Genomic DNA, 27,111 nt, shown 5'->3' with positions numbered 1-27,111 from the left:
CACTTTGGTGCACAAATGGCTGCTTAGAAATTAATTAAAAAAAAAAAAAAGCCTTTGAATGACAGAACGAGTACACTAGTAAAATGTCCAAAGATTAGTTTGTTGTAATACCCACACACACACAAAGACAGGAGCCATTTAAAATGTATATTTTTATTTCTTTAGGAGCTAAGAAAAGGTAAACCAAATAAACTTAAACATAATTCCGAACAATGCAATAAAGATTTTGGAAAGCAGAGAAATTTACTCATGATGGTGAGGAATTCTGGATGTTCTTGTGCAGTCCCAAGTCTTGGTAGCTGGGAGGTGTAAGAAAAAACGTCTACCCAGCTTCATGGATTCTGAATTATTGGAGGCAGGAGCTCTGGCTCCAGTGCAGGAAATTCAGCTCCGTCAAGAGTTTGCAGTGACGACATATTCAAAATCTTACAATGTTGACAATAATATAAAATAAGTAGATGGTAATTACAGATGAGTTAAGCAATGACACCGCGCTTCTTCTGCTAAGGTGCAAAATGGGCGTAAGGATAGGCATGCTGTTAAACAGGAAAAAAACAAAACAAAAATCAAAAGAAAGCTAGAATAAACTCAGTAGAAACCACTTCCATACTGAGTGATCTTTAACATCAGTCAAAAGCAAAATAACTTACTGTAAATACAACATAAATTCAAACCTTTAACTACACAGAGAGGATGTAATGAAAATTTTACAACTTGGTGATTTTACCTAAAATAAATGTAATTTGTTTAATGTGAACTCCTGGGTTACAACTACCATTCAAGTGTCAAAAATTAGGGTTCATCTGACCACCACAATGGCTGATAACCCTAAATCTCAATACTTTTCTCTTTAACAGCAGATGTTAAGCTCTTCTCACACCACTTCTCTGCTCAGTCTGAAGGACAGAGCTCATGGAAAGCCCTTCAAGTATCGTTTTGTTTTATTTTTATTTATTTTTTTTTTTTTTGACCCACTCAAATAAAAATGGTTTGTCCATAATTACCAAAACAACAGCGTGAATGTCAAAAATAAAAACAAGAATAATGAAAACTAAAACATAAAATCTTACAAAGAGATTTCAGGAACGTTTCTTCACTTTGAGAGATTGTAATTGCTTAACAGTCCTGTGGGGGCGCTGCGGACCAGGTTATTGGGAGCCGAGGAGCTTGGACACAATTTCTGAACAGCAGGGCACTGTTTATGCAGTTATTTCCACGTGTTTGCAGTCTGCGAGATGGAAGAGCGAGAGGGGATCATGTCCAACAGGTACTCCCTCTGACGGGCGTCCACGGTGGCCGAGGTCTTGTGACCGGTCAGGCTCGGGTTCACGTAGGCCATGGTCACTCCTGCGAACAAGCAGCGGTCAGTCTGTGGAGCTGGTTGTGGAGAAATCGGTGGAGTAGTACGACTACTTGAATACGAAGCCACCCAAGGTCCCCACAATGCGCAGGCAAACACAGGTGCAGTCAGAAGTTTACATACACTCGTTTTTTTTTTTTCCAGGTAATTAATTTGAAAAAGACCTGGGTCCAAGAGTTTTTCTTTAAAACGTGCAGGCTCAAATCTAATATTTACACACATGTAAATTATATGATGTTACCAAATGCTCATTTGCAAATGGCACCTCGTTCAGATGCTTTCTAGCTTGTAGCATAATATTTATGCCTGGATACTGGACCACTCTTCCTGCCAGAACCAGTTGGTGACTCTTTGGGAACTGACTTGATATTTATTTAAATGTCCCAACGTTTTAAGTAGCGATGAAGTAAATTCATCCAACATCTTTTCCACATTGCGGACTAATCGTTTGTCTCATTTGATCATAAAAGCCCTCCAAAGAAGGAACATTTCTGTCCTGATTGAGGATGTCAGTTGTGGAAGCAATGCCCTCTTGTCAGCGTAGCATCAATTTCCAAAGGGAAGTGAGATCAACATGGACTAAAAGTTTCTAGTTCGTGGCAGACTTGGGCCTTGGTGGTTCCTGGGTTGCTCCTGAATAATCCAAGAAAAACCCTTTCATCCAAGGGTCACAGTTTGGATTAAAAGATTGAGTCTTGCAGACAACTGGGTGACTCAACAGGACAATGATCCAATTAGAATTGGCTTTGGAGCAAGTTTAGCAGGCTGGCAGTAAGCCTTCAGAAAGTCCAGAAATATGAAAAAATTGTTTTATAGTTAAAGGCCAGCATCGTCCAAGCAAACAAACTAGTTCAACATAACATTACCAGATTGGGCCTCTTTTAGCTTTGACTGTAGCGTGCATTCACTGTGGTACTGTTTTGATGATGTCTGAAATGTCAGAAGATTCACTTCAGCACATCCCGAGGCTTCTCAATGGGGTTTAAGGTCTGAAATTGACGGTCGTCAACATATGTGTGAAAATCACTTTTCATGTTCCCTGAATCACTCGTTAACAATTTGAGCCTGATGAGTCCTGGCATTGTCCTCTTGGAATTTGAACACGCCATCAGGGAAGGAATAATCATCTGATGGAAAAACCCGATCATTCAGTATTCGGGTAGTCAGCTGACGTCCTTATGTTGCTGGAGCTGGACCGGACAAACTGCAGCAACCCCAGATCACAGCGCTGCCCCCGCTAGCTGCAACAGTACACCCTACGCATGACAGGAGCATCACTTCTTGCCCTGATGCGCCTTTCCCTCTGGGTAAATCTGGACTCGGACCACATGACCTCCCTCCATCGCTCATGTTTATGATCCCCTGCAAATTGAAGCTTTTTTTCTCCTGTTAGCCTAACTTACTAATAGTTATCTTATGGTTGCGTAGCTGTTCGGTCCCAATTTCTTGAGTTTCCTTCCCATTTTGTGTGGAAATACTTTTACGCTATTAAAAATATCAGTGAGTTCTAGTGCTCTTTTTTCTTCAATTTGATGTCAAACATTTAAATAATTACTGATTACTCAGGATTCCTTTCTGACCACATTTCCTTCTCAAAGACGATGGTTTCCCACTTCCAGTTTCTATTAACGCGTTTGACGGCTCACAATCGAATTTTTGTAGCTTCTTCAATCTCGTCAGAAGTTTTCTCTGCTTCATGCCGATGATTTGACCCCTCTAAAACACACCTTAGCACCTTTTCCAGGACCACAGGATGATACATGAATCACTTGGGGTTTTCTTTCTCTAACTTTTGGTGTAACCGTATTCCTCACTGAAAATAGACAAGGTAAAATAAATAATTTAACCATGTTGTAAACTTCCGACTGCCGCCGTGTTGGGAAAAAAACTGAAAGATTTTCTATTCTAACACACCTTGCAGCAGACACCCAGGAAAAACATGAGCGCACCAAAACCAGGGGACTAAAGTAGGAAAAATGGGATCAATTCCAGGAAGGGAACTCCAGAGTGGGTTTGCCTCGTCCGAAAACATTTCCTCTCGTGTTATTTTGTCTTTCTGATCTCAGCTAATGTTTTTCCACTTAATGCGTTCCTGGGCACTATTAGAATTTGGACGAAACGTGTTCAAGGATTGCTTTTGGACCAGACAGGAGTTGAAAGAGAGGAGATGTCAGGCGCCAGAGCTGGGCTGGCTTTAATGCGGGTCTACCTGCGTTACTGCTGCTCTGCTTCTTCCATGCAGCTGATGAGGCACTACCTCCGCTGACATTCCTGCCGCCGCTGATCCCACTGCTGCTCACCTTTGAACTCTGGACAGAGCGGTGGGAAACGTGGGCGTGCTTACCTGGCCGGCTGACCAAAGCCGCGGCCGCCACCGCACTCTGCAGCTGCGAGGAGGAGGAGAACGAGTGGGGGACGCCCCTCACCCCCACAGAGGAGATGCCGTGGGACAGGTGGCCCTGTGAGCTCTGAGGCGGACACAAACGGACAGCTTGACTCGCACCGACATTTGCTATACAAACGCTTCTTTTTAGATGAAAATAAAAACACTGTCCCCCCCTTCCCCCACACCTGCTTAATGGAGTGATGATGGAGGATGTTGGCTCCCCTGTTGGCCTGGTGGTGGTGCTGGAGGGAGGAAACTCTGGCCTGAACCTGCTTCAGCTGCTGAGACACCAGCTGCTCTGCCTTCAGTGACGAGGCGGCAGATGAGGCGGATGACGAGGTACTGTGGGAGACCGGGGAGGACACCTGCTGGATAATGCGCTGATCTATCTCTTGCTCCTGCTGCAGCGCTTTGACGAACGCGGCTTTCAGCCGATTGGTGTGCTCAGCTTTCAACGCCTTTTTCTGATTGGACGACATGCAGTCTTCGCAGAGCACGACCCCGCCTTTAGCCTTGTCCTGCCTCCAGCGGCAGGTAAAGTCAGTATTGCACTGGGTGCAGATGAAAGGGTCTCGGATAACTTGCTTAGAGAGTGGCACACCTGTTTTTCCTAGGTAGGAAAGGAAGGGGAAATTCTTTAGGACTGATGGGAAAAACAAAATCATGGACTAGAATGGTTTGCGATAATAATAATAATAAAAAACTATCCCTCATCTAGCTAACAGACCTCTGTGGATGGTATCAAGCAGGTTCTGCACCACTTCCTCCAGTCCCACCAGGTAGATGAACTCATTGTTGGCTGCAGAGGGCAGGAAGTTAAACTCTGGCGCAGGTGGCTTGGGTGGGGGGATCTCCAGCAGGGTCTTCTCCAGTTGTTTCCGCAGGGCTAGCTTAGCCGCAGCCTGGCGGCTAGCTGGAGAGTCGTTGACACCGACCACAGAAACACCACCGCTTCCCAAGGAGGAGGCCTTCAGACCGGATGCAGACGCCTTGGTAAACAAGCAGAGGCAGGAAGGAGCTAATCATCAGGAACGGCTTTGATTACTGTGAGCAGTGACAGTTATGAAATGGTTCTTTGTTTCGCAACGCTAAAATAATAACACCCCGCAGATCAGCGGAGGCCTGTTTAAAACCTAAACCGATCAACAATTTTACCACCATCATTGACATGACATGCATTTTAAGTTTTCATCTGAAAAAGGATCATTTCTAGACATCAAAAGTCACTTTAGTGTAAACTTTCAATGCATTTTTAGTGAAAAGATTTGATTATCATATTGTAAAAATTTTTTTATGCATAATAGTGCCACTTGATCAATTTCAAGATTAGACAGCTAAAAAACTGTTTTAGTTTGGGATTGAGCCGCAAAATACAGTGGATCAAGTAAACCACGGACTGGCTTATATTGAAATGACACAAGATTCCAAGTAGAGATTAATAATACTAGAAAATCATGCAACTGCAATATTACTGATGAACATGTTGATGAAGATGCTGACTGTGGTTGACCCACATTCTCAGTCCTTTCTGGGTGCTTTTACATCTTGGTCACCAAAATCATTAGCAGGTAGTGAAAAACCTGCTAAAAAATATTAGCATGAACAACACAGCACTGTAAAAACTACTGACCAACGAAGAATCATATCCAGTATTATTTTGTAACACAGAATCTACAATCACAGCTGGGATTTTCATAAATTGTGCAGCTCAAATCCCAGCTGTGGAACAGTTGAACATTTTATCTATTTGTTAAAAGACAGAAGATTTGAGTGTTTTGGTGTAAAGTTTGAAAACAAATCAGCTCGGTTATTGAACCTGGAATTATTACACACTACTTACAAATTTCTTAAAATAAAGTCAATGTTATTTAGGACATTGTTTACATAATAGATTCCAAACAAAAATACCAAAGGTACCTTGAATGTGTTTCTTTACAACCTTGCGGAAATTATAATCCATGTTTCAATGGAAATTATTCCCTTTAAAAAAAAAAAAAAATGCAGGTCATATTTGACCAGTGTTAGTATCAAGCTACCCAGGTGCCTAATTAAGGTACGGGAAATCCCCATTTTGTGCGTCCACACACCGAATAAAGGTTTCAGGCTCTAAACCCTATTTTAAATAATCCGTGTTCACTGTTGGATGACTGAGTCCAGTTCAGCTGGTTTTAGATGTTTAAGGTTTTGAACAGGAGTTGCAGTCCGAACGGCTCCCTTACTCAAGCGATACGTTTAAAATCTCAGACCCGATGCTAACTTCCGCGCCTGGGATATAGTTAGCAAGGTGAAAACGGAGTCGGAGCGTTAGCTTCCTCTGCTTCACGTCCTGCAGGTTTACCTTTACTTTCTGCCCGTCAGTTCTCCGGAAAAAGTCAGTAATTGGTAGCTGAGTCATGTTTACCAATAGCGAAGCGTTAAGCGTTCAAAGCGCGATTATAATCTGACGAACAAACGTCTGTTTAAAAGATTAGCTAGCTCTCGTTCTTGCCTCTAATAGCAAGGTAACCATGGTAACGCGTTAACTGCTGTAACTCCCCACACGTTGATGCAAATCGATTTTATCAAGCAGGTGCAACCAGGTGTTGCAGTGACGATTCTCTAACAGTGACTAGCTGACGGCAGCGGGTGCTGGTCATTTCGTCCCCTCGTCTTTTCGTACCTTGGTCGATCTGGCCTCTTCGAACCCGTTTCGTTTTACCTACGCTTCAACAAACAATGACTTAAATTTAATTTTAATAATCTCAGTGTACTATTAATGTACCGTGGTGATTTAGAGCTACTTTGGTGTGTTTCGTGATTGGTATTTGGGCTAAATGGAGATAGGAAGCACAATCCGTGGAAACCGGGTCCTACTTCCTAACACATAGATTATGTGTTAGACTTGGGAACAATTATGATTATTTGTCACCATGCTGCACAAAACTACTCCAAGAATTAAACTTGATACAATTTTTAAATATGGGCACAAAATGGAAAATGATGAGAACTTATGGCATGTCTTGATGAGGATGGGGATACAAACTGAGAGGAGGGGCAAACTGATCCACATATTTTAATCTACAAAGATGCCTTTTTAGAGGACTAAAACTTTCATAATCAAAAATAGATAACATTTTGTTTTCTTCAATGTCATTAAATTGATTTATTTAATTTTATATGTACTCACCTGTCCTAGTTTTTGTTTAATGTCTAAAACAGTTTTTATGACCATGCTCTTAAAGCATGAGAATTAAAGTGCATGTTGGAGTAGAGGAGATAAAATGGAAATAAATATTGACCTACAAGTGATGGGGAAAAAAGTAGATAAATTCTGAAATTGACAGCATAGGAATATCACGTCTGAAAAAAATATATGTGAAATAAAAAAGGGGAAAACAAATGCATAACTGAAAAACAAGATTTTTTTTTTTAAATTACAAGTTCCATACTGACACTAAGGTTCAGTAACTTTGTAAAAATCATTGACTTTTAGGAGTTGTTTTACTACTTTTTACTTTTACTTAAGTCATATTATTATGAAGTATTTCTACTATTACTTGAGCAAAATTTCCGGATATCTTATCCAATCCAAGTAACTTAGAATGAAGAACCAGCTTGTTTTAACCATCCATCGATAGTTATCCCACCACAAGTATTCATTTTAGTATATTATTGAAAAATGACTGGGAAAAGCATTTCTTCTGCCTGAATGTGTAAGGTTTTTTTTTTTTTATCCATACCTTTTTCATTTTTGTTTTTGAATTTGCATGTAACTTCACATTTATATATGAAATCAGATCCAATCATCAGTTACTCTTTAGCCTTTTTAATTTTACATGAGTATTTATTTTTTATATTTACATTTTACCTTTAATAGAACAAGTGAGAAAAAAAACAGGTTCTCAACCAACGGCCTACTTAAAGACTGTAGGCCGTTGGTTGTGATTTATTGTAAAATGTAAAACAAGTACACTTTACAAGTAAGTAAAATAAAACCTGTTTTATTTTCCATTTCTAAAACATCTGCTTCAGTTTAAAGAAACTCATCTCGATCTTTTATTTCCTATATTACAAATCGGAGCCCCTGACAGATACGAACCAGCGCGTTTGCACTGTTGCCGACCCGGATCAGGCCCGACTGGACCATGCCTCTCTGTCCCTGGGCGGTGGTGGCCGAGTTCCTGGTGCCCAGCAGCAGAGGAGGGGGGCCCGATCCCGAACCTCCGGTTGCCGCCAGCTGCTGCTGCTGCTGCTGCTGGCGGAGAGCGTGGATCTGCTGTGGAGACACGGAGATGGGCTAACCAGGACAATGAGAGGGGGGACACGGAGTCACGTCATGGACGAGGGAAGCGGAGGACAAGGGAGGGGACATAAAAAGCACCAAAGCAAAGAGAACATACACAAAGAGACAAAGGTGCAAAGAGAGATAAGTTCTAATTATTATAATTACTTTCCAGTTGGTCACTTGTGACCCAATTGCGAGCAGTAAGACTGAATATTTAGACTGTATATGTCCAACAAACCTAACTGTGTAAAGACAGACAGATTAATACGGTACTAGTGAGATTATCGTTATTCTCGTGGCTTACCTGCGCCCCTCTAACCAGAGGCGGCATTATGATCTGGGAGCCGTGTTTGGACGACACTTGCTGTCCTCCTCTGACCAGAGGGGGTGGGATGACGGTCCCTGAACTTCGTCCTGTCAAAATCTGCTCAGAGATAAATAACACCGATATTAGATGAACAATGACTGTCCTTTAAACGCCAATGACCAGCCTGGAAGCATGTGAGGAAATAGAACATTAACCTGCTGAGAGCCTTTATTGCTTGTAATAGTTCCTCGAATTAGAGGAGGAGGAGCAGAGGAACCGGATAAACCTGAGGGCTGAAGAATTATAGAGAACATTAATTCACGAAAAAAACAAAAAACAACAAAAGCAGACAAAGAGTGCTCATCAAGTATGTGGCGCAGAAATCCAACATGCAGTTTTTGTAACTGTTGAGCAACTCAAAACGGTTTTCTCCATCAGATTTTTATTGCTTTTTGAGGAAGGAGTCATAAACATGGGCAGTGCCACACCTGTTTTATTATTTCATAAACCAACTAAATACATGACCATGAAATATTTAGATGCTTCTCTGGTGACTCATAATGTTTGGCTCCACACTGACCTGCAGAGGATGACTAATCTTGACTCTCCCCTCCAACTCCTCTGATCTTACAGTTTAACCCGACCTCGGCCTCGTTCAGGTTCACTACAAACGGACAATCTCACAGGAAGCCTTAGCTACCGCCTTTGTCATCCCCAACGCAAGTGGAGACACTATGAACCCGTGCTTCAGACGTCATCGGAAGAGCAGCTAAACCTCTATTCAGGTATAAGTGCGAGGTGAGAGGCACGGTGGCTGTTGGCGAAACGTATCGTTTACCTTTTGCAGAGTGTCCCTCTGAATTTGGCTCTGTCGAAGTTTCTTCAGCAGCACCAACTTGGCCTCCTCTAGTCTCAGCTCCTCTTTCAGCTGCTTGATGATCCGTTCTCTTTCCGCCGGGCTGCTCTTCTGCGCACCACAGTAAAGTCAGAAAGTCACTCATTTTGAATGCAAGATGAAACAAAAGACAGTGCGTAAATATGTTCTACTATGATCAATTGTTCACTGAAGGAGTGTTGCATTATTATTATTTTGAACAATAAGATGTTTAGTTCCTTATTTAGGAAAAGTCAGTGAATTATCTGTTTCTTTACACCATTTAATGTATTTCTACTATTGTATATAAAAAAAAAGACTGAAGTGTTTGATAAAAAAAAACGTGCCATGTTTTACAATCCAATTAGTCTCCACAATAATGGCCTCAATTATTAAAATAATTTTAGGAATTGTTTTAATTCCTAAAATAAGCTAAAATCGTAGTAAAATGCAGTTTAAAAGCGTGAATACACATTTTTCTAATTTTGTTGTTATGGTTCCACAAACTTCAATGTATTGTATTTGACTTTATGTGATTGGCCAACACAAAGTCATGCAGAAAAATAATACATGGTTTTCAACATTTTTTTTAATTTTACTAAAAATAATCTTGGATTCAGCTCCCTTTACTCTGCCACCCCCTCAATAAAATCCAAGAGTTTCAATAATACCTTTGCAAATTATTGTAAGTGTGCATCTTGTAAGCATTGTGTGTTTTTGTCCAACCATGAGCAGGTCCGTGTCCAGCTCCTTGAAGTGGCTCAGTCCATTCATCGGCGGACTCGGGGAGTCGTTGTCGGACAAGATGATGACGTCGTCGTCTTCTGGGGACGGGGGACGCTTCTCCCTTTTTATACTGCGAGTCAAAGGAAGGACAGCGACGTTCAGCGTTGTGTTTCAGCAGCGTCTGAGTACAAACTCCAACTCGTTGAAATGTTTTTCCAAGAACGTCATGAAAAAATTCGAAGAGAAGCTTATAATCCTGCATGTATACGCCGAGAGGTCCCACTTTCATTTTTATTATTGAAAAAAAAAAAGAAAAAAAAAAGGCTACAGGATTAATATAATTCAAATAGCGTCCCACCATTTTCCTTCAAGGAGGTCTGCTGTACTGCAGCAATTATACTTTATGACCACAGGTTTATCTGCTCCACTGTAATCTAACAAGTCTGATCATGTCTATGCTATTTCAACTAGAAGCAAATACACCTAAATGCCAAGGAGGGGCAACGTAGTCCCTTAAAGCTCCAGAAAACGTCTTAAAGTTACAATGAAATGGCTGTTTTAGAGAGAACCCATTTCCTTCTGAAATGGGACAGAAGCAGGGTTTAAAAAAAAAACAAAAAAAAAAAACAGGCGTCTAAGGCATTTGGGAGTGACCCATACAGGGGCTAAATACGTCACACAAAGAATGCAAAGAAAACGAAAGCAAATGGAGATCCAGAAGAGAGTATGAATCCACCCATGGCGATCAGCCTTCGCTCTGCTAAGCCACACTGTTGCATATTTTATTCAAACCCTCCGCTGCATCCTCTATTGCAAAGTAACAGGTTCTGCTGCAGGGTTCTAATCGCTTTTATCTGCTCAAAAACCAAACCGGTGTGGAAATGTTTCCAGAAAACAAGCAATGATTGCAGACATTAAACATTCCTACAAGGCATAAACATTTTCTTGACAATATGAGGCCTGCCTCCACTGGCTGTCCTCCTTGTGTGTGTGTGTGTGTGTGTGTGCAATAATCTCTCCTCAGGGGCTTAGCGCCATCATCATCACTTCCTGTGGATTAATCACGACTCTTCCAAAGAAGTCACATGACCTCAAAGTCAGAGTCACGTGACACATTAACTCCCCCCCCTGTTCCTTCCACGGTGGAAACCATGGCAACAGCCGGCTGGAACCAGTTTGTGACACACGGCTTCATTTTGTGTGAGGGGAGTTTTTAGGGTTCAGGTGGAGAGTGGAGGGAAAATGGAGGTAGACTAAAAGATGCGCCCCCACGCTTAGCCTCCCATCAGAACAGAGTCAGAAGCAACGTAAGGGCTACTGAGGTGTCCCAATACAGCTTTAGAAGTTCACATAATTGAAGCCTCAAAAAGTGAGGTTTAAAGAAATATAAAGTAGGCACCAAAGTAGCTGGCAGTCTTCCAGGGAACAAAATAACTTGAAGCTGAAACGACTGATCATTCATGTGATCGGACACACGAGTTGAACCTCGGCGGCATCAGGATCTACGGCTGGGAAAAACCAGCGTTGAACGCATCGAAGCTTTGCCTCGGTAAATGTGTATTTCTATTACGGCTGTTGACGTGAAATCCACACCACATGTTGGGAACAAGCCATATGACTTGCGCAAAAGAAATCAACACAAATTAGTCCATAACCTACGAGTAAAGAAGCAACGCATAGGGCAGAAATATCAAAGGGATGAAGAAAAGCTGCAAAAAAAAAAAAAGACAGAAAGCCAAGAGAATAGTCTGAATCTGTCAGGAATCCTGCTTCTCATCCATGCTGGTTAATATTAATTGGTTTTGTGCAAACTAATGGCCTATAAAAATGTTCCTCATTACTAAGGTATCCCACAAGCACCACGTAATGATGGGCAAAAGCAAACTGTTCTTATAAAACCTTCCTAACCCTGAAGTTGCAAAACGTAGTGATGCAACAGTTTTAAAAGGCATATTTCTGAGCTTTTGGAAATTCCAGTGAGCACAATTAGGGCAAAAATTCAGAAATGAAAAGAATGTTATTTCATCATAAACGTGCTTCTCCCAAGATTGCCAACGGAAGAGTCAAACAATGTCCCAAGAGGCTCCAAGAGCCAATGACCTTCTGGGGTGACCTTCAGAAAGACCTGGAATTAGCAGTTTTTCCCCTGATAACATCATGGTGCAATGCCCACTATGAAAGCTCACTGCACAAGACTTCACTCCTGAAGAAAAGGCTAATTTAAAAGTCTGCTGTAGAACAATTGGACAACGGCATGAAACACTGAGAAATTATCATCCAATCACATGAAACTTTCTCTGTAATTTGGCAAAATTAAAATTCTCACTTTGCTCCTATTAAACTTCTGTTAAACCAACATAGAGAAAGAATTGACACATTTTAGTTGAATCCTCTTTTACCTGTGAGTTGGTTCAATCCAACTCACCCTTTGCTCTACAGTCTAAAGATGAAGTAAAAAGCCTGTTCATCTTGATGCGATCTGTCCAGTGATGCAGCCCCGTGGAGGAACGGTAAAGGAATCTGGATCTCGGTTAGCTTTATGAGGGTTATAACAGCACTGAAAACCTGGCACAGCTTGCACTGTTCAGGTGGAGGCTGCTCAGACCTACCAGTCTGCAGCATCGCCATGTGAACACACACACACACACAGCCGTCTTGCATTCTCCGACTCCAAGCACCCCGGCATTTGTAGAAACAGATTCCGATTGACTATTTTCTGACTAAACCTAGCTGTGATCTCTTTAAATAGTTTAAAGCATGCCAGAGATCAAACTCAGCATCTCCCACACATTAGTAGAGTTCAGTTACGCTGTGCGACTGAAGCATCTTTTGTGTCAAAGTGGATATCCAAAGAGCACGTATCCACACATAAAAAAAAAAAAAGAATAACTTCTTTTTTTGTGATTTTCTTTTCAACCCACAAACCACCAGATCAACAGTGAAGTTAGAAGGCCACTGGGGGACCATCGTGGTGTTTCAGCATATTGTGTTTTCACATTCATGTAGCTGAAGGAGGGATGTTTTTGATAGGAATCTGGAGAAAAACATGGATTTTTCAGAAAAAAAAATGTCCTAAACATACAACCAAAGGAACTCATTTGGTTTTCGAAAAACAAATTAAATATATGAAGATGAAAAAAATGCCCCAGTCACTCACCTGACCTGAGTCCAATTGAAAATCTATGGAAAGATCTAAAGATCAGAGGGTATGGATGGGACTGTTTGTTTGGAAGGATGGGTCGAAAACACACAATTCATGTGACTAGTTTCTCCATTTAGGAGACATCTTGAAGTTGGCACTACCAGAAAAAGGATTCTCCTAATTATTGAAAAAGAAAAAAATCAGTTTATGTGCTAAAGGCTTATTCTCTCTACCACTGCCCTTTATTATACATTTTTCTGTGAGGTTTACTTGTTTTGCTACAGACATCTGGTGTGAATAGCAGCAATAGAAATAGATTCACCATGAAAAAATAGAAAACTACCATATTTGGAAGTGCATGAACTGCATAGGTCTTAAACGAAACACTGCAAAACTATCAAAGTTTTCCTTCAGGTTTGAAATGCCTTCTACTGTTTGGTTGTAATGAAATAATCTAAAATGGTCGATAAATAAGAACTTTGAGAGCGTCATTGCTTTATTTTGTGTCTCACCCTTTGGTGGTGCTCATGTCCACAGGCTGCTCTGTCTGCACTTCCACTTTAATGGTTGCCTTCACCTCGCCTGCAGCAAGTATCCCACCTGCGGCCTTCGGCTCGGTGGGCCGGAGTCGGCTCTTTTGGTCTGTAGTCGGCTCCATCCTCGCTCTGTCATTGCAGTGAATTTGATTGTCTGAGCCGGACTCAGCCGTCTGGTGTCTCTGTGTCCGATCCCGATCGTCCTTCACTGACTGGGAAGTCGGGGGTAACACTAATGGCAACGGCACGCGGCTCTGCTCCGGCTCCGTTTCGGGATCTGATCCGGGTCTAGTCCGGCTCGCAGCGTCCTGTGCCAGTAAAAGGTCAGGCTTGGGTTTAGTTTGTGCCTCGGACGCAGGCTCAGAAGGGTCCAGTTTGGGTTTTTTGCTGTCATTGTCGACATTGGAGAGGTCCACAGACTGTGGGACAGCCTCCCTCTCCAGCGCCCTCTTCTGGCTGCGAGTCTGGCGGACAGCCTCCTCAGACATCCCCTGCGCAGAAGAAAAAACATTAACTGAGCTGCTCCACTTTCACACAAACCAAGGTTATATAATAACTTGGAGTTATATAATAATTAAAACTTAGAATATTAATTTGAGCTCAACTTAAAAGTAATGGCAAACATTTATAGTTGATTTTACGCAATTAATCTGTGAAAAATCACCTTACATCAGTTTGACAGTTCCAGTAAGAACAGGCAAAACATAATTACACACAGGATAACTCGGAGTAAATATGGAATAATAATTTGTGAATATTTTTACACTTCAATTCAATACTTTCTGATTTTTTCTTCTTTTCATGTCCATCTATTTCTCTTTACTGCTTTACATATGGCTAATATAAAGGTATTTTCTACCCCAGAAGACAAAAGTTGGAGCCTTCAGCTTTTGTTTCTTATGGACATGCTGGATTGGAAATATTGGCAAGCTTTTGGAAAGAGCTGACATTTGGATTTACAAAAATATACATGGCACCAACGGAGCTGATCACTAATAAGATGCTAAATAACTTAGCAACATAATCTCATTTTGACACACATTCATGGTGTGGATAATGTTTTTAAGGTAATTATTATAATGGGATGATGGCAAGAAAAGAATATCTTGAATGTGAGTCAAGTGTGAATTTTTAGAACCCTCATGATAAAATGTGAATTATAAAGTAACCAAATAAAACAATATAAATAATAACTATATACTAGTCTAGATATAGAAGGAGGCCTGAGGAAATTAAGTGAAGAGCAGAATTTCTTAAGGGTGAGCCAAAAGTACGACAGCCAGTGCAATTACCCAGAAACAACAACACCAACAAAAAAATCACTTTAAGATATTAAAATTCAAAAAAGAAAGTTTTTGGATTAAGTAATTAATGAACAAAAACAAATTTAGGATGCAACTAAATGCAATTTGTGGCCAAACATCTAAAATGTGAGCAACTCTCTGATTAATGTCTTCTGGTCAATAGAAGAACATAAAAAAAAATCTGCAAATCAGACCTAAAAGAAAATCCAATATCAGCACAATCCATGTATTTGTACTAAATGCATTAATATAACAATTTCAGTTCACAATAGTGAAATCTAATCTGTCACCTCCTCCTCTTTAACTGTCATTGTGAAACCACAGACGTCCATTACTGAGGGATTACCTCCCACAATATGATTCCCTCTTTCTCCCGGCTCTGTTTCGAATGCACACCTACCATTAAGCAACTGCTGGAGACAAATCTGACCTTGAATCTGCAGCAGGGCACAGAGCCACACTGACATGGCCCCAAGACAAAGCAAGTTGGATTAGCAGCCCGGTCACATGACTGTGATGTTGACTCCAGCGTAATTCCAAAACATCTAATTATCCAAATTTCAGACTGAACCAAAAACCAAAGTAAGAAAATCTGATGCAAACATGGTACTATTTAGCAAGTGTTCAACGCTACGTGCAGAAAAAAAGAAGAAAAAAGAAGAAAGAAAGAAACAAGACATCTGAGGATCATTAAAGTGCAGCAAGTTTTTTTTTTATTCCGTTCTCCTAAAATGACTTGGAACAAACACCCTGGGAGTGAGACATCAGACAGCTAACATGACAATATTACCATCACATCGACTAAACTAAATGATGGACTACTTAAGCACAATTTCAGTAAAAAAAAAAAAAATACTCCTAATTTAAAAGTTTTTTTTTTTGTAGCTTGTGCATCTCAGACCTTTTTCTCTGGGTCAGATGATCAACAGATCCATTACAAGGAGCTGTCCCCCGTACTGCAGATTCTACCCCATCGGATGCTAAAACGCCACCAGGAGTTGAACCAAAGACAAAAGGCAGCTCTCTCTCTCTGTCACACAGACGAGCATTACGGAGCGCCCTCGCAGAAGTGCTCCAGTACATGGCACGCAGTGTCACACATTGACCCCGACACAGACTGCTCTGAATCCCTCCTGTCATGTCGGAAATAAGAGAGAAGCAGGCAGACGGCGGACCACATCAGTCAATACATGATGTCTGCTACTCTGGTCGTAACGATGCCTTCCATCACCGTGTTCCCAGCTCAAATCTGGCTTTCCCCCACAGTAAGCTGAAGACCACTTACACTTTTTTTCATGCAACAACCATATTAAATTTTAGTCCCACTTATCACAAAACAGAGCATAGTTGTGAAAATTAACATTTAGAAACAAGAAAGAAAAAAAAAATCTGAAAAGTGTGGAGTCCATCTTTTTCCATTGCCCCAACCAAGTCAGTACTCATGCACTTTTTGCAGAAGTTAAACATTTAAAACTTTTTGTCTTTTGACCAAAGCACATTTTTGTCCCCTACATGGCTCTATAATAGTAATAATAAACTTTATCTAAAAAAAGGGACACTGTACAGCTTCAACATAAATGCCAACATGTGAAGCGATGCAAGAGATTACAGGATAAGCTAATTCACATCTGCAGTCTCTTTAAACAGGACTTCTAACGTCTACCTTTCCACAATGCCTTTATTGGTGCCACTCTCCCAATAAAGGCAGATTTATGGAGTGCCCTGCTCCCACGCACTCGGGCGTACTTCACTCCGCGTAGGTTTGCGCCTGCTCAAGGCGGACTCGAAGCAAAATATCCACCAAATCTATCGGTGCTTTGTGGGAAACAACTGTGTTGTATGTCACACCAAGCAGATGAGGTTAAAAGTCATTGTGACCAGTCACAAGAACCTGCATCGGACAGACTGGCACTCTCAGTGCTACACTGGCAGGCCAGTGTAGCTGATCTGATGGTGAAGAAATGGGATAGGCACTCAACTAGCCCAAACTTGCTAGTATTGGCTTTGGATTGTGGGAAATGAATGAATTTGTCATGAAAACTGTGGGCAATTGGAAGAACTGACTATGAAATCTCAATCGTCCACAGACAGTGCGCGTCATGTCGATGTCGTCACTATCGCGAACCGTGTGCAACAAACGCTTTACACTTTTCAACTTTGTGTTGCGTCGCTAACCCGTGTGCGCACGTCTACATCAACATTTCGCATGTACAAATTCCACTGGTCGCTTAGCTGAAGGAAGGCAACAGACAATGAATGGGGAAGGAGCGACTTCGCTCCTTGTATGATGAGAAACGTACTCCGAGGAAACAAGGGGAGGAATAACTCAATTCACACTCTTTGTCTTTGGTAGAAAGAGAGAGACGAAAACAAGCAAGCATGCAACTGGAAATTATCGCCCTCATTTTAATGTATCATGCGATTAATAGATTTATTGCTCATCATGACAGGCCTAAGCAGCGTAATTCAGAAGAAGCATGTCTTAAAAGACAGTTTTTCCAATGGTAAACTTGCAAGTCATTATAACAACCATTTCACTTGGACATTAAGGTCTGGATCGCTTTGATACACACGCAAGTGGCCAGATGAAGACAAAAAAAAAAACCTTATAAAGTATCACGTCAATGGTGCATCCGGATAAATGTAGTCAGAAACTGGGTTTGAACCTCTGACTCATTCCTTTCTTCTTCCCTCATATTTTCCTTGTATAGTTTGTTGACACTTCATGAATGCATTCCAACAAGATGTTTAAAAGTGCCAACACATATTTTCCTACAATGTACCTACAAATTTTAGCCAAACCTTACAGCATAAGCAGAAAATCAAAACATAAACTGAGTCCACTGATACTGGGTGAACGGACAATAAATCTGTCATCAGTGGGAATACAGGTATTCAGGAAAAATGTAATCAAATTGAGCCGGAGTTTCTTATATGCAGACTACATTTGAGTACTCGTAATAACAATAATCAGAGTTTGGACTGAATTTAAATATCATGAAACTTTAAAACGTACTTTACTTTGAAAAAACCAACACCGCCGGCTATTTGTCTGTCTGACCGTGAAGCTGGATATTGTGCGCTGCGTTGCTCGTGTGTGTGAAGGCATTGTGTCACCCCCCTGGACAACCCACCACCAGTTTTTTTTTTTTTTAATCCTAGCGAAAACTCTGCTATCTGGCCAGAGATCAAACAAATACACGAGTTTGACTTTCTGAAATACAACATTTTATCATGATATTCCGATTTTTAAAAATCAACTTGAACCAAATAATAAATACTCATGTCCAATGCAGAACCACTATGAGATTCTGCATTTGCAGATACCTTGGATCGACTTTAGCTATTAACAGATGTGTAAAAGGTAAACACGTGTTGTCCAGCATCACATGACGCAATAAGAAATGGTCCGCTCAAAGGTCACTAGATGTCGAACAGGAACAGCAGGTGAGACTCAAACACATCTCAGCAGTCACTGATGATGATCCCAAGATGCAAAAAGCTGCACAGTTATGATTCAAATCATATAAAAAGGACCCAGCCCTTCATATCTGTCGAGGCATGCCTGGAGTGATTCTACAGGAAACTATTGTTTCTTTTGAGAGTGGGGTAACAAATGAGTACAACCAACCCCGACAACCTGGCTGCCCAGACCTTCTGCCCCCTCCCCTTTCTCCGCTACAAGTTGTTACAGTGGTGAGCATCCAGTCCAGTTGGCGTATTCAAAGCATACCTATACAGGACATACACACTGTGCCACAGCCCAGTGTGCAAAGCAACCATCTGATAACCTAGAGCTGATGAAGTTTTTTTTAATACTCTGACATCACTGAGACACACATGACATGACCCTTCCCAGGATTCAGTGGGACACACAAAGCACTTTTCCTGGGAACCGGTTTAAACCGGTTGTCTAGTGTGTGTGTGTGTGTGTATGAGTGTGTATGACGGAGAGAGGCTGAGGCTTTTGTTAACCCTTCAGGTGCTGGAGTGAGAGTGGAGCTTCTACACAGAGTCTTTATAAAGTGTGTGTGTGCGCTAATTTGCTGCTATGATTCTGATAGATTAAGAGGTTTGGGGTAGATGGGGGGGGGGGGGTTGTGGCAGGGGGGATGACGTTGCTAGAAGAAGTTTGGACACAGGACATGCCAGTACAACCGCCTCAACCTTACACGGACACCAGACCTATCTTTGTAATGGGGGACGTGAATGGCTGACAGGTCTCACATTTCATCTCCGTGGCAGTTTACACATAATTCCTTGAACCTCACACGCACGCACGCGCGCACCCACACACTCACACACACACGCAGACCCCAACCAGCCCAAGAAACTGACCTCACAGGCGCCCTAAAAAGAAAAAAAAAAGCCCCTAGAAGCCACTCCCAACAAAATATAACTTCACCATGTAGCCAGAGTTCAGATCAAACGGCCTTTGTCAACAAATGTACCAAGAACCCCAACAAAATAGTCCATTTCACGATTATGCAGTCTTTGAAATCAGGAAGTGCAATTCTCAAAGTGTTGCAGCACAGTTATCTGTCCTGACTAGCAGACATTACCCTGACAATTATTCAAACAAGATGAAAATACTCAAACAGCTTTCAGGAACAATGAAACGCTAACGAGGACACATATTATTCAGATTATTAACATCCATTTGAGGCAAATTTCTCGATAGGGGATAAAGAAACACCTTGTGAACTCCGTTTCTCTGCCAAGCAGAACACACAGCTTTTACAATGCATAGATAAGTAAGATGCATGCAACACCTGGATTAAAAATTGCTGAAAAGGTTTTACCATGCGTCCAAAAATAACTTTTCTCTGCAAGAACATATTTTAGCGCAGAACACTCAGACGTGTGCTGCTAACCTGTTTAGAATGAGAAACGCACAAAATATTGTGATTCAAAATATTGAATCACAAATGCCATGGAAATAATCAATATCGGCAATAACGCAATCGGAAAGGGCTAAAAATGCACCAAAGAATCATCATGGACTGTAATTGTACAATTTTCAGTTTGGTCCGTCTAGGATGGAAACTTCAAAAGTTGATCCTGATAGAAATACTTTTTATTCAAGTTTGGCAAAACTTGAATTGGTGAGGTGTTTAAAGGTCAAAGGATGTTTATAATATGTAGCCAGCTATTTGAAAGGTAACCATTTTACACAACATATTGAGTTCATTCAATATGATAAAGATAATCATTTGCTACCAGACATCCAATAAGAATGTAGCTGTCTATATATTTTCAGCTTCATAAAGTTAAAAGTATCCAAACCTACAAGAAAAACTTTAACAAGGTAAAACCTCTTTGCCACTTTGCTAAACTCCTTCTTGGGAGGATAAAGAGACACATGAATGGTAGCTTCAAACAAACATGTGGACAACATCTGCATAGCTGCTGTTGCAGTTTCTGCAAATCGTAGTCATCACAGTTATCGTCAAGAATAGAAGCACACCGCCATTCTCCAGTTTTCCCCCCATGTCTGGCTTGCCGACTTTGGTTTTTTTAACACCCCAAATTTTTTAAAATAAAAGCAAACTGAAAATTCTGCACTTTAAGTGTTGCGACCTGTTGAGTAAACTAACCCAGTTTGCACACAGAGGCCAGTGTCACCCATCCAGCACAAAGCAGGGCTTGTTTAGATGAAAGTTGGGCTGCAAGTTTCTCTTACTGCAAATGGACAGAGGTAGTTTTAATGTGCAATGACAATTAGCATGCGAGTTATTAATATGGACGCTAAGTAGAGATAATGCTCTGAGCTGATCTGTTCCGGTTTTCAGGACAGAATTATGCAAAAAACATTTCAACAAATTGTGAGATTAATGACAGAAATATTTATAGCTAGGATCTGGCAGTGATATTACCGACTGTGTCACTCTGTGTGATGTAAACTGCTCCGTGGGCGGTGTGTAAATCATACAACGTGGTCAGGTAGCATCCGAAAATTACCAGTCATTCACCAAACAGGTCAAGTAACAGCCACTTAGCGACTGGTCAGTCTATGTAATTAACCAAAAAGCATGGCCCAGTGCCAGGTATCAAAGTATACCAAGCTTTCTTTTTATTTCTAAGGATCGCTTCAGTCTTCCAATAGCACCACTGCTGATGTTTTAAAGTCCCGGTGTTTGGAGTACGGGCGCACCGATTGCTGTTTTGTGGCGGATCACCAATTTTTTAAAAGCCTGCCCATGCTGATTTTTTTTTTTTTTTTTTTTAAATATAGCAATATTTCACTAAGCTGGCAACATCAGGTTGACTATTGTTAACTGTGCACATGCCGACGTGACCTGCTGGATAATCTGTCGGTCAGTCCTAGCTCAAAATAGGACACCGAGTGATTTTCAGACCTTTGAAGAGGCCATTAGGATAAGATAGCTTATTAAATATAAGGATATTCATTGTAGTTAAAGAGTAGCTCAGTCAAACTCATTAAACAAGTTTTAACTGAAGGTTACTACTAAATCTGTGACTTTTTATTCAATATCTTTGCTGTGAAGCAAAATATCCACATGTAACAAATATTAAAACTGTAATCAATAAGTCATGTTATTTGACCAGGAGCTGTATTGATTATCCCTTCCTAAATAAATAAAAACAGTTACACTAAAGTAATCAAGATATTTCTCCTAATATCCTCAATACAAGCCTTTTTGAGGGACTTTATAAAATACACCTTTCTGCAGTGTCATTGCCAACTAATGCTTGTGATTAAAAACGATATATTTTTTTTAACGTTAGTTCCTTTTAATGCAACGGCAGTGAAGGAAACTGCATGGTGGTTGCTTTGCTCTACAGTCACTTCATTGAAAAGGCTGAGTGCAGAGATACACAAAAGAGACAAAAAGATTGCAGTTCTGCTGCAGCCCTCGCTTCTATGTGTATTCATTGCGCAAGGTACAGTAGCATCATAAACACAGGGCTTACTCTGTGGAAAACATCAGCTCCGCCACGTCCCTCCTCATTACACCAGTGATGCGGAACATTATCATATTTAGATACATTTTAGAAATCATACTGCAACCTACGCCGCGGGTCGATGCGTAACGCGTTATTCGTCCCCCACTTTTGGGTGATGGTGGGTTTAACCTATCGTCTCTCTAATATCTGCTGTGTAATGAAGTTGCAGTTTTCACCAGCAGATTTCAACATTCCAACATACACAACCTTTCACCTGGCCGCTATCGTGGCACATTTCCTCCCATTTCTTGCTTGGAGGTGAGCGTTTATACTGTCGCTCTCAGATCCTCAGTCGAACCCACAGTATGTGCTCAGCATGTTATTTACAGACGGACCTCTAGTCTGTGAAAACCAAAGACTGGATCACACAAAGATTTCAAAAAGAGAGCAAGTATGCAGCCACACCACCTCGTCAAACTGCAGTGCCTGCAAAAAAAAAAAAAAAAAAAAATTCCTTTCCGAGAACCTTTTTGACCCGGCTCTGTCTATACAATGAATTATATCGAACATACTTTCCATAGCTGACCGTAGAGCCAACCTGTGACCCCCGAGCAGTGCTGTGCAGCAACTTAAAATATGGCCAGCAGATGACCCTTTACGAAAGCATGGATGATTACACAACAGCGCTGGACCTGAATCATGTGTGATCGCTGGAATGGTGGTGCTTTCTGGGAAGGTCAGAACTTATGAGCAGTTTCTGACTCACATTTTTAATGTCCATACGACGACAAAACCAGCACTCCTGGGTGGACAGTACTTCCACGGCACCAAATTTCCACTTAGCCGCTGTAGTCCAATGCAGCAGAACCAGGGTCAAAGCAAGGCCTTTTCTAACAGCTGGCATATTGTTAACATGTAAACAAAACTTTACATGGCCTTTGTTCAGATAAACAACTGATGGTTTATTCTGGATCCTGACGGGAAAAAAAGGCTGATTGTGTTTTGGAGCAATCCGGTTGTAGTACTAAGTATCCAATAATGACTGATAAAAAAGACTAAACACTGTCTGACTGATTACTCAGCAGAACTGATAGCTAGGTTTTATAATTCTTCCCACAAGAGAGTTAGAAACAGGATGGAAAGTTTTGAGCTGTTGCTTTAAAAAAAATGGAACCAAAACTATTCAATTGTAAAATTTCAAAGCTACGTCATTCATGATTTAAACTGAATAGTGGCACGCCTGCAATTCTACCAAATAATGGTTGTCCACAACACCAATGGTAACTTTGGAGGAGCTGCAGAGATCTACAGCTCAGGTGAAAGAATCAGCTAACATAAAAACTAATGGAAGAAAAGCCATAGTTTAAAGAAAGCAATAAGACGCCCTATTTACAACGTACCATGGTCGTAGACGTAGCTGTCTGAGCTACGTGCAGAATGTTACATCTGGATAAAATCAACACTCCATACGACAACAAATACACAACATCCACATTGAAATATGGCGGTGGTAACACCATGCTCTCAGAGGGATTTTTTTGCAGCAGGAATAGACATGGAAAGATGATGAGAAGATGGATGGCAATAAACGCAAGGCAGATACTTTTGAATCTGTGGCAGGACTTAGAAATGGCTATTTAGAGATGTTCTCTATTAAATCTGGTTGAGCTTGAAGTACTTTGCGAGGATGAATGGGGAAAATGGTTTCAGTTTATAGATGTGCAAAGATGGTGGCAATACACCCACAAGACCCACAGCTATAACAGAAGAGAACGGTGAGTCCACATAGTGTTAACTCACTACATCAATACACTTTCCAGATTCTCCCTAAACCACATTTAAGCAGTCCTTTGTGTTTGTCTGTTACGTTAAATCCAAATGAAATACAATAAAAATGGCAAAATACTACCACAAACAGCTGTAACATAATATAACTTTGTAAATTAAGGATATTATTTAGGTTTTTACCATGAATGCAAATAAAAAAAGTTGTTATAACTTCATATAAAAGCAGCAGACACCAGAGTCTTCATGGCTTGTTGCTGGATGCTGAACGTGGTTCCCGCCGGCTTCAGTCATATTCAATCATCAATTATTAAATGTTATAAATCCACCTTAGCGCGTCATCATGAGCTAGGGATGAACATCTTTACATAAACCGGTCCGATGGCAAAGAAAACCCTGAGATACAGCTTTGTCCTGAAGCGCTGGAAACTCGTGTGGAGAAATGCGCGTGTGTGTGTGTGTGTGTGTGTGTGTGTGGCTGTCTGGCTGAGAGGAAGAAGCAGAGTGGGAGTGTGTGCGTCGTGTGTCACTGAGCGAGTGTGAGTGTGTGTGTGTTCAGCTTTAAGAGGAGGAAGACTACGGTTGTCACAGAGAGAAGTAGGAAGATTAGCTATCAGATAGCAGAACAAACGGTGGTGCCACGGGGCTTAAAAGCGGGCAGCCGCGTCCACCATTACCGTTTCAGCAGCCTCCACACCGTCCAACACCACAGTCAGCCCTTTAAAAACTAAACCCAGCCCACAGTACATGTGCAACTAGCCGGCTTTTTATTACTGACACCGCCTCGGAGGAGGTGTTATTAGTTAGCGAGCTAACGTTAGCTAGGTCGCACAAACAAAAACACGAAGACCCTTTAGCTTCGGATAAAACACGGTCAATGTCCGAGCAGCATCAGCTGACAGACACTTTGACTCCAACTAGTAAAAGTCCTTCATCCCAGCTTCTGTTCGACACTGTGACCCGAACCACCAGAACCGAGCCCGAATCGCTGACCTGGCTGCACCCCGATGCGGGACAGCTCGAAAGGAGGCACAAACTTTCACCGTAAAGCCCTGAAAGTGGGATTGCTCGACTCTAGCTGGGACTGTTTACCTGTTTGCCTCCTCCCGAGGTAAAATCTTCCACTCGGAACTCATAAATTTCACCCACCGGGCCCACGGAGTGAGCTTGCCGCCGACGAGCCGCCGGCAGTGTAACGTTGTAATCCTCACCTCATCTAGCGACTTCTAACGCACGGAACCAACTCCGGCTGTCACATTTACACACCGGCGAGCCTGAGGAAGGGTAAAATAAAGCTAAATTTCGGCTGAGCGAGCCCCCCCTCTCTCTCCCCAGCGCTCAACCTTTGGCTCTGCGGAGAAGTGTTACTTTTCAACAGCCCATCAGCTTCTTTATCGTCACAGATAGGTGGAGGAAAACCTGGCTCCTCTCGTCGAGTCCGAATAAAAGGCTCCCCTCGATCCACTCACTAAAAAAACTTAAGCTCCGCATAAGTCAACTTACTTTGAAGCTTTGTCGCCCGTTCTTCGCCGATGGTCGAAGAGGGAATGTTTAATCTGCAGTTAACCTCGATAAATCGTTGTTTTTTTGAAATCCAGGGGATATCCTCTTTTTTTCGGCCCTCCCCGCTGCCGCGTCTGTTGCCAAATAATGCGCCTCAACACACATGGAGCCGCTGCGTCCTCTTAGTGGGCATGCGCACCTCGGCATACCAGGGCGACCGGAGAACATCATGTAAGCCGGTGGCCACCAAGGGCCAAAGCGGGGCCAAGGTGTCAGGGTCTTTGGAGTGACCCGTAGCAGGACCAGCGAATAAAAAGCACATGCTCACACTCAGACACACAGGATGTCACAGTGAGGAGAATAAGCATTTGAGTAGAACTAAAGATTTCCCTCCCAAATACTTACTTTCTCATCATAAAATTGCAACCGCAAGTCAAGATGTGGAACTTAAGCTCTACTGGGAGAGCACTACATTTTAGTGGCAGAGGCCACATTGGGGTGTCACCTGAAATTACCTACTGGTTCAAACTTAAAGATGCTTCAGAAAGCTTTAGAAGAAAAAGAGGTCAACTTCACAGGTTCTCTCCCATACTTTAGTGTAAGTTGTTGGAGAAAGTTCTGTTAGCCACCAAGACAATCACCAATTAAGCCAAAACATGTATCTAAGATAAGACATGCCACAAATCCATCGTAGAATTGCATGAAAGTCTGCAAATTTTAAGTTCGGTGGAGCAATTCTGCATTGATTTGGCCTTTTGTTTTTGATCAATGTCCTGATTAAAGACTCAGTGACAAGCTACTATCACTTTCTTTCTTTTAACAGGCTATCTGTTTTTTATTTGAAATTTCCTCATACCAACATCTTGGTACTAACATTCCCACAGCTTTTTAAAGAGAAGCACACCCTCAGCATCACGGATCCTCCACCGAACCCAATAGCTGGTTCGAGGTCCTTTTCCACATTATTCATCCTCACTGTAAGGTCCAACCAAACAGGTAATATAATTCCTTATTCTTAAATTGCCTCTTGTCCTTCATTGATCACCAATAAAACAGAGTTTGTAAGAAGGGGAAAAAATAAATCTACTAAACTGCCAGAATGTTTTTATTCCAACAGATCCCTGAAAGAGTTATATCCACTCAACTTTTGATGAATTTAATAAACAGATATCATAAACCTAACTGTCGAGTGGAAGCAGTTCCACTTACTCTTTATTTATGTGGTGATATTGGGCTCATACAGGACAAAAGCAAGAAAATTTAATCTAAGAGATTCACTGTGTGGTATTGATACAACAATAAAGCTTTGACTATGCCGTAATCAGGCATAACATTTTGACCAGCAAGGGCACTCTGACATGTCTGCATATGTAACAATGTGTAATGTGCTTTGTGTTCTGACGTCTGTCAGAACCAATCTCAACTTATCCAGGTATTTGAAATACAGATCGTCTGTTGGATCAGACCACACAGCCAGCCTTCACTTCCCTACATGCATCAGGGGGCCATGGCTGCCCATGACCCTGTCAGAGGTCACCGCCATTCCTTCCTTAGACCCTCCCTTACTAGATAGTGGGAGCTCTAGTTTTGGGAATACTCTGACCAAATACAATAGCTGACACAATGTGGTTCTTGTCAACCTCACTCAAATCCTTATGCTTTCCCATTTTTCTTCTTTCTAATCCACCTTGAAGACAAAATGTTAATTTGCGGACTAATATATCCCACATGAAGAGATCATTAGTGGTATTTGCTTCACCTGCTGGGGATGGTGAGTAGGTGATGTCTGATTGGTGGAGACTTTAAAACACCTGGAAGACAGAGGCGTAGGAGTAGACAATCCAAATCCTTCCTCTGTAACCGAAGCCACAACGTAAAGTTCTGTAAGGAACACAAGTTGCATTCCTGTGGAAACATAATACATTGGTGTTTCCCCCTTCTCAAAAGGCTTATGAACTCTAACATCCTGTTATCCACTGAAGTCATGGGTTCACCATAACAACCCAATTTCTCCC

The 27,111-nt window shown here is 41.6% G+C and overlaps 1 protein-coding gene across 6 annotated transcripts; it reads right to left on the bottom strand.

Annotated features, from left to right (window-relative positions):
* Positions 1-133: 133 nt before the first annotated feature.
* Positions 134-25,273, bottom strand: LOC106933330 (transcriptional repressor p66-alpha-like). 6 transcript variants are annotated; one of them, XM_088014981.1, is made up of 11 exons: positions 25,097-25,273; positions 13,572-14,086; positions 9,918-10,047; positions 9,156-9,284; positions 8,533-8,610; positions 8,315-8,434; positions 7,825-8,022; positions 4,474-4,735; positions 3,932-4,356; positions 3,705-3,828; positions 134-1,347 (listed from the first exon to the last, which is right to left on the bottom strand). In XM_088014981.1, exons 2-11 carry the CDS (start codon positions 14,081-14,083, stop codon positions 1,208-1,210), a joined length of 2,118 nt encoding a protein of 705 aa, XP_087871107.1. In that variant the 5' UTR covers positions 14,084-14,086; positions 25,097-25,273; the 3' UTR covers positions 134-1,207. The 6 variants fall into 6 exon arrangements, with proteins under 6 accessions (XP_087871107.1, XP_014867986.2, XP_087871106.1 ...); XM_015012500.2 differs by having other exon boundaries at positions 3,570-3,828; positions 25,097-25,272; XM_088014980.1 differs by having other exon boundaries at positions 3,570-3,828; positions 7,825-7,998; positions 25,097-25,272.
* Positions 25,274-27,111: the final 1,838 nt, after the last annotated feature.

Source organism: Poecilia mexicana, unplaced genomic scaffold (assembly GCF_051168715.1).
Source record: "Poecilia mexicana isolate PSO_F unplaced genomic scaffold, ASM5116871v1 scaffold_17, whole genome shotgun sequence".
Classification (NCBI taxonomy): Eukaryota; Metazoa; Chordata; class Actinopteri; order Cyprinodontiformes; family Poeciliidae; genus Poecilia; species Poecilia mexicana.
This window is presented reverse-complemented; position numbering and strand designations above follow the sequence as displayed.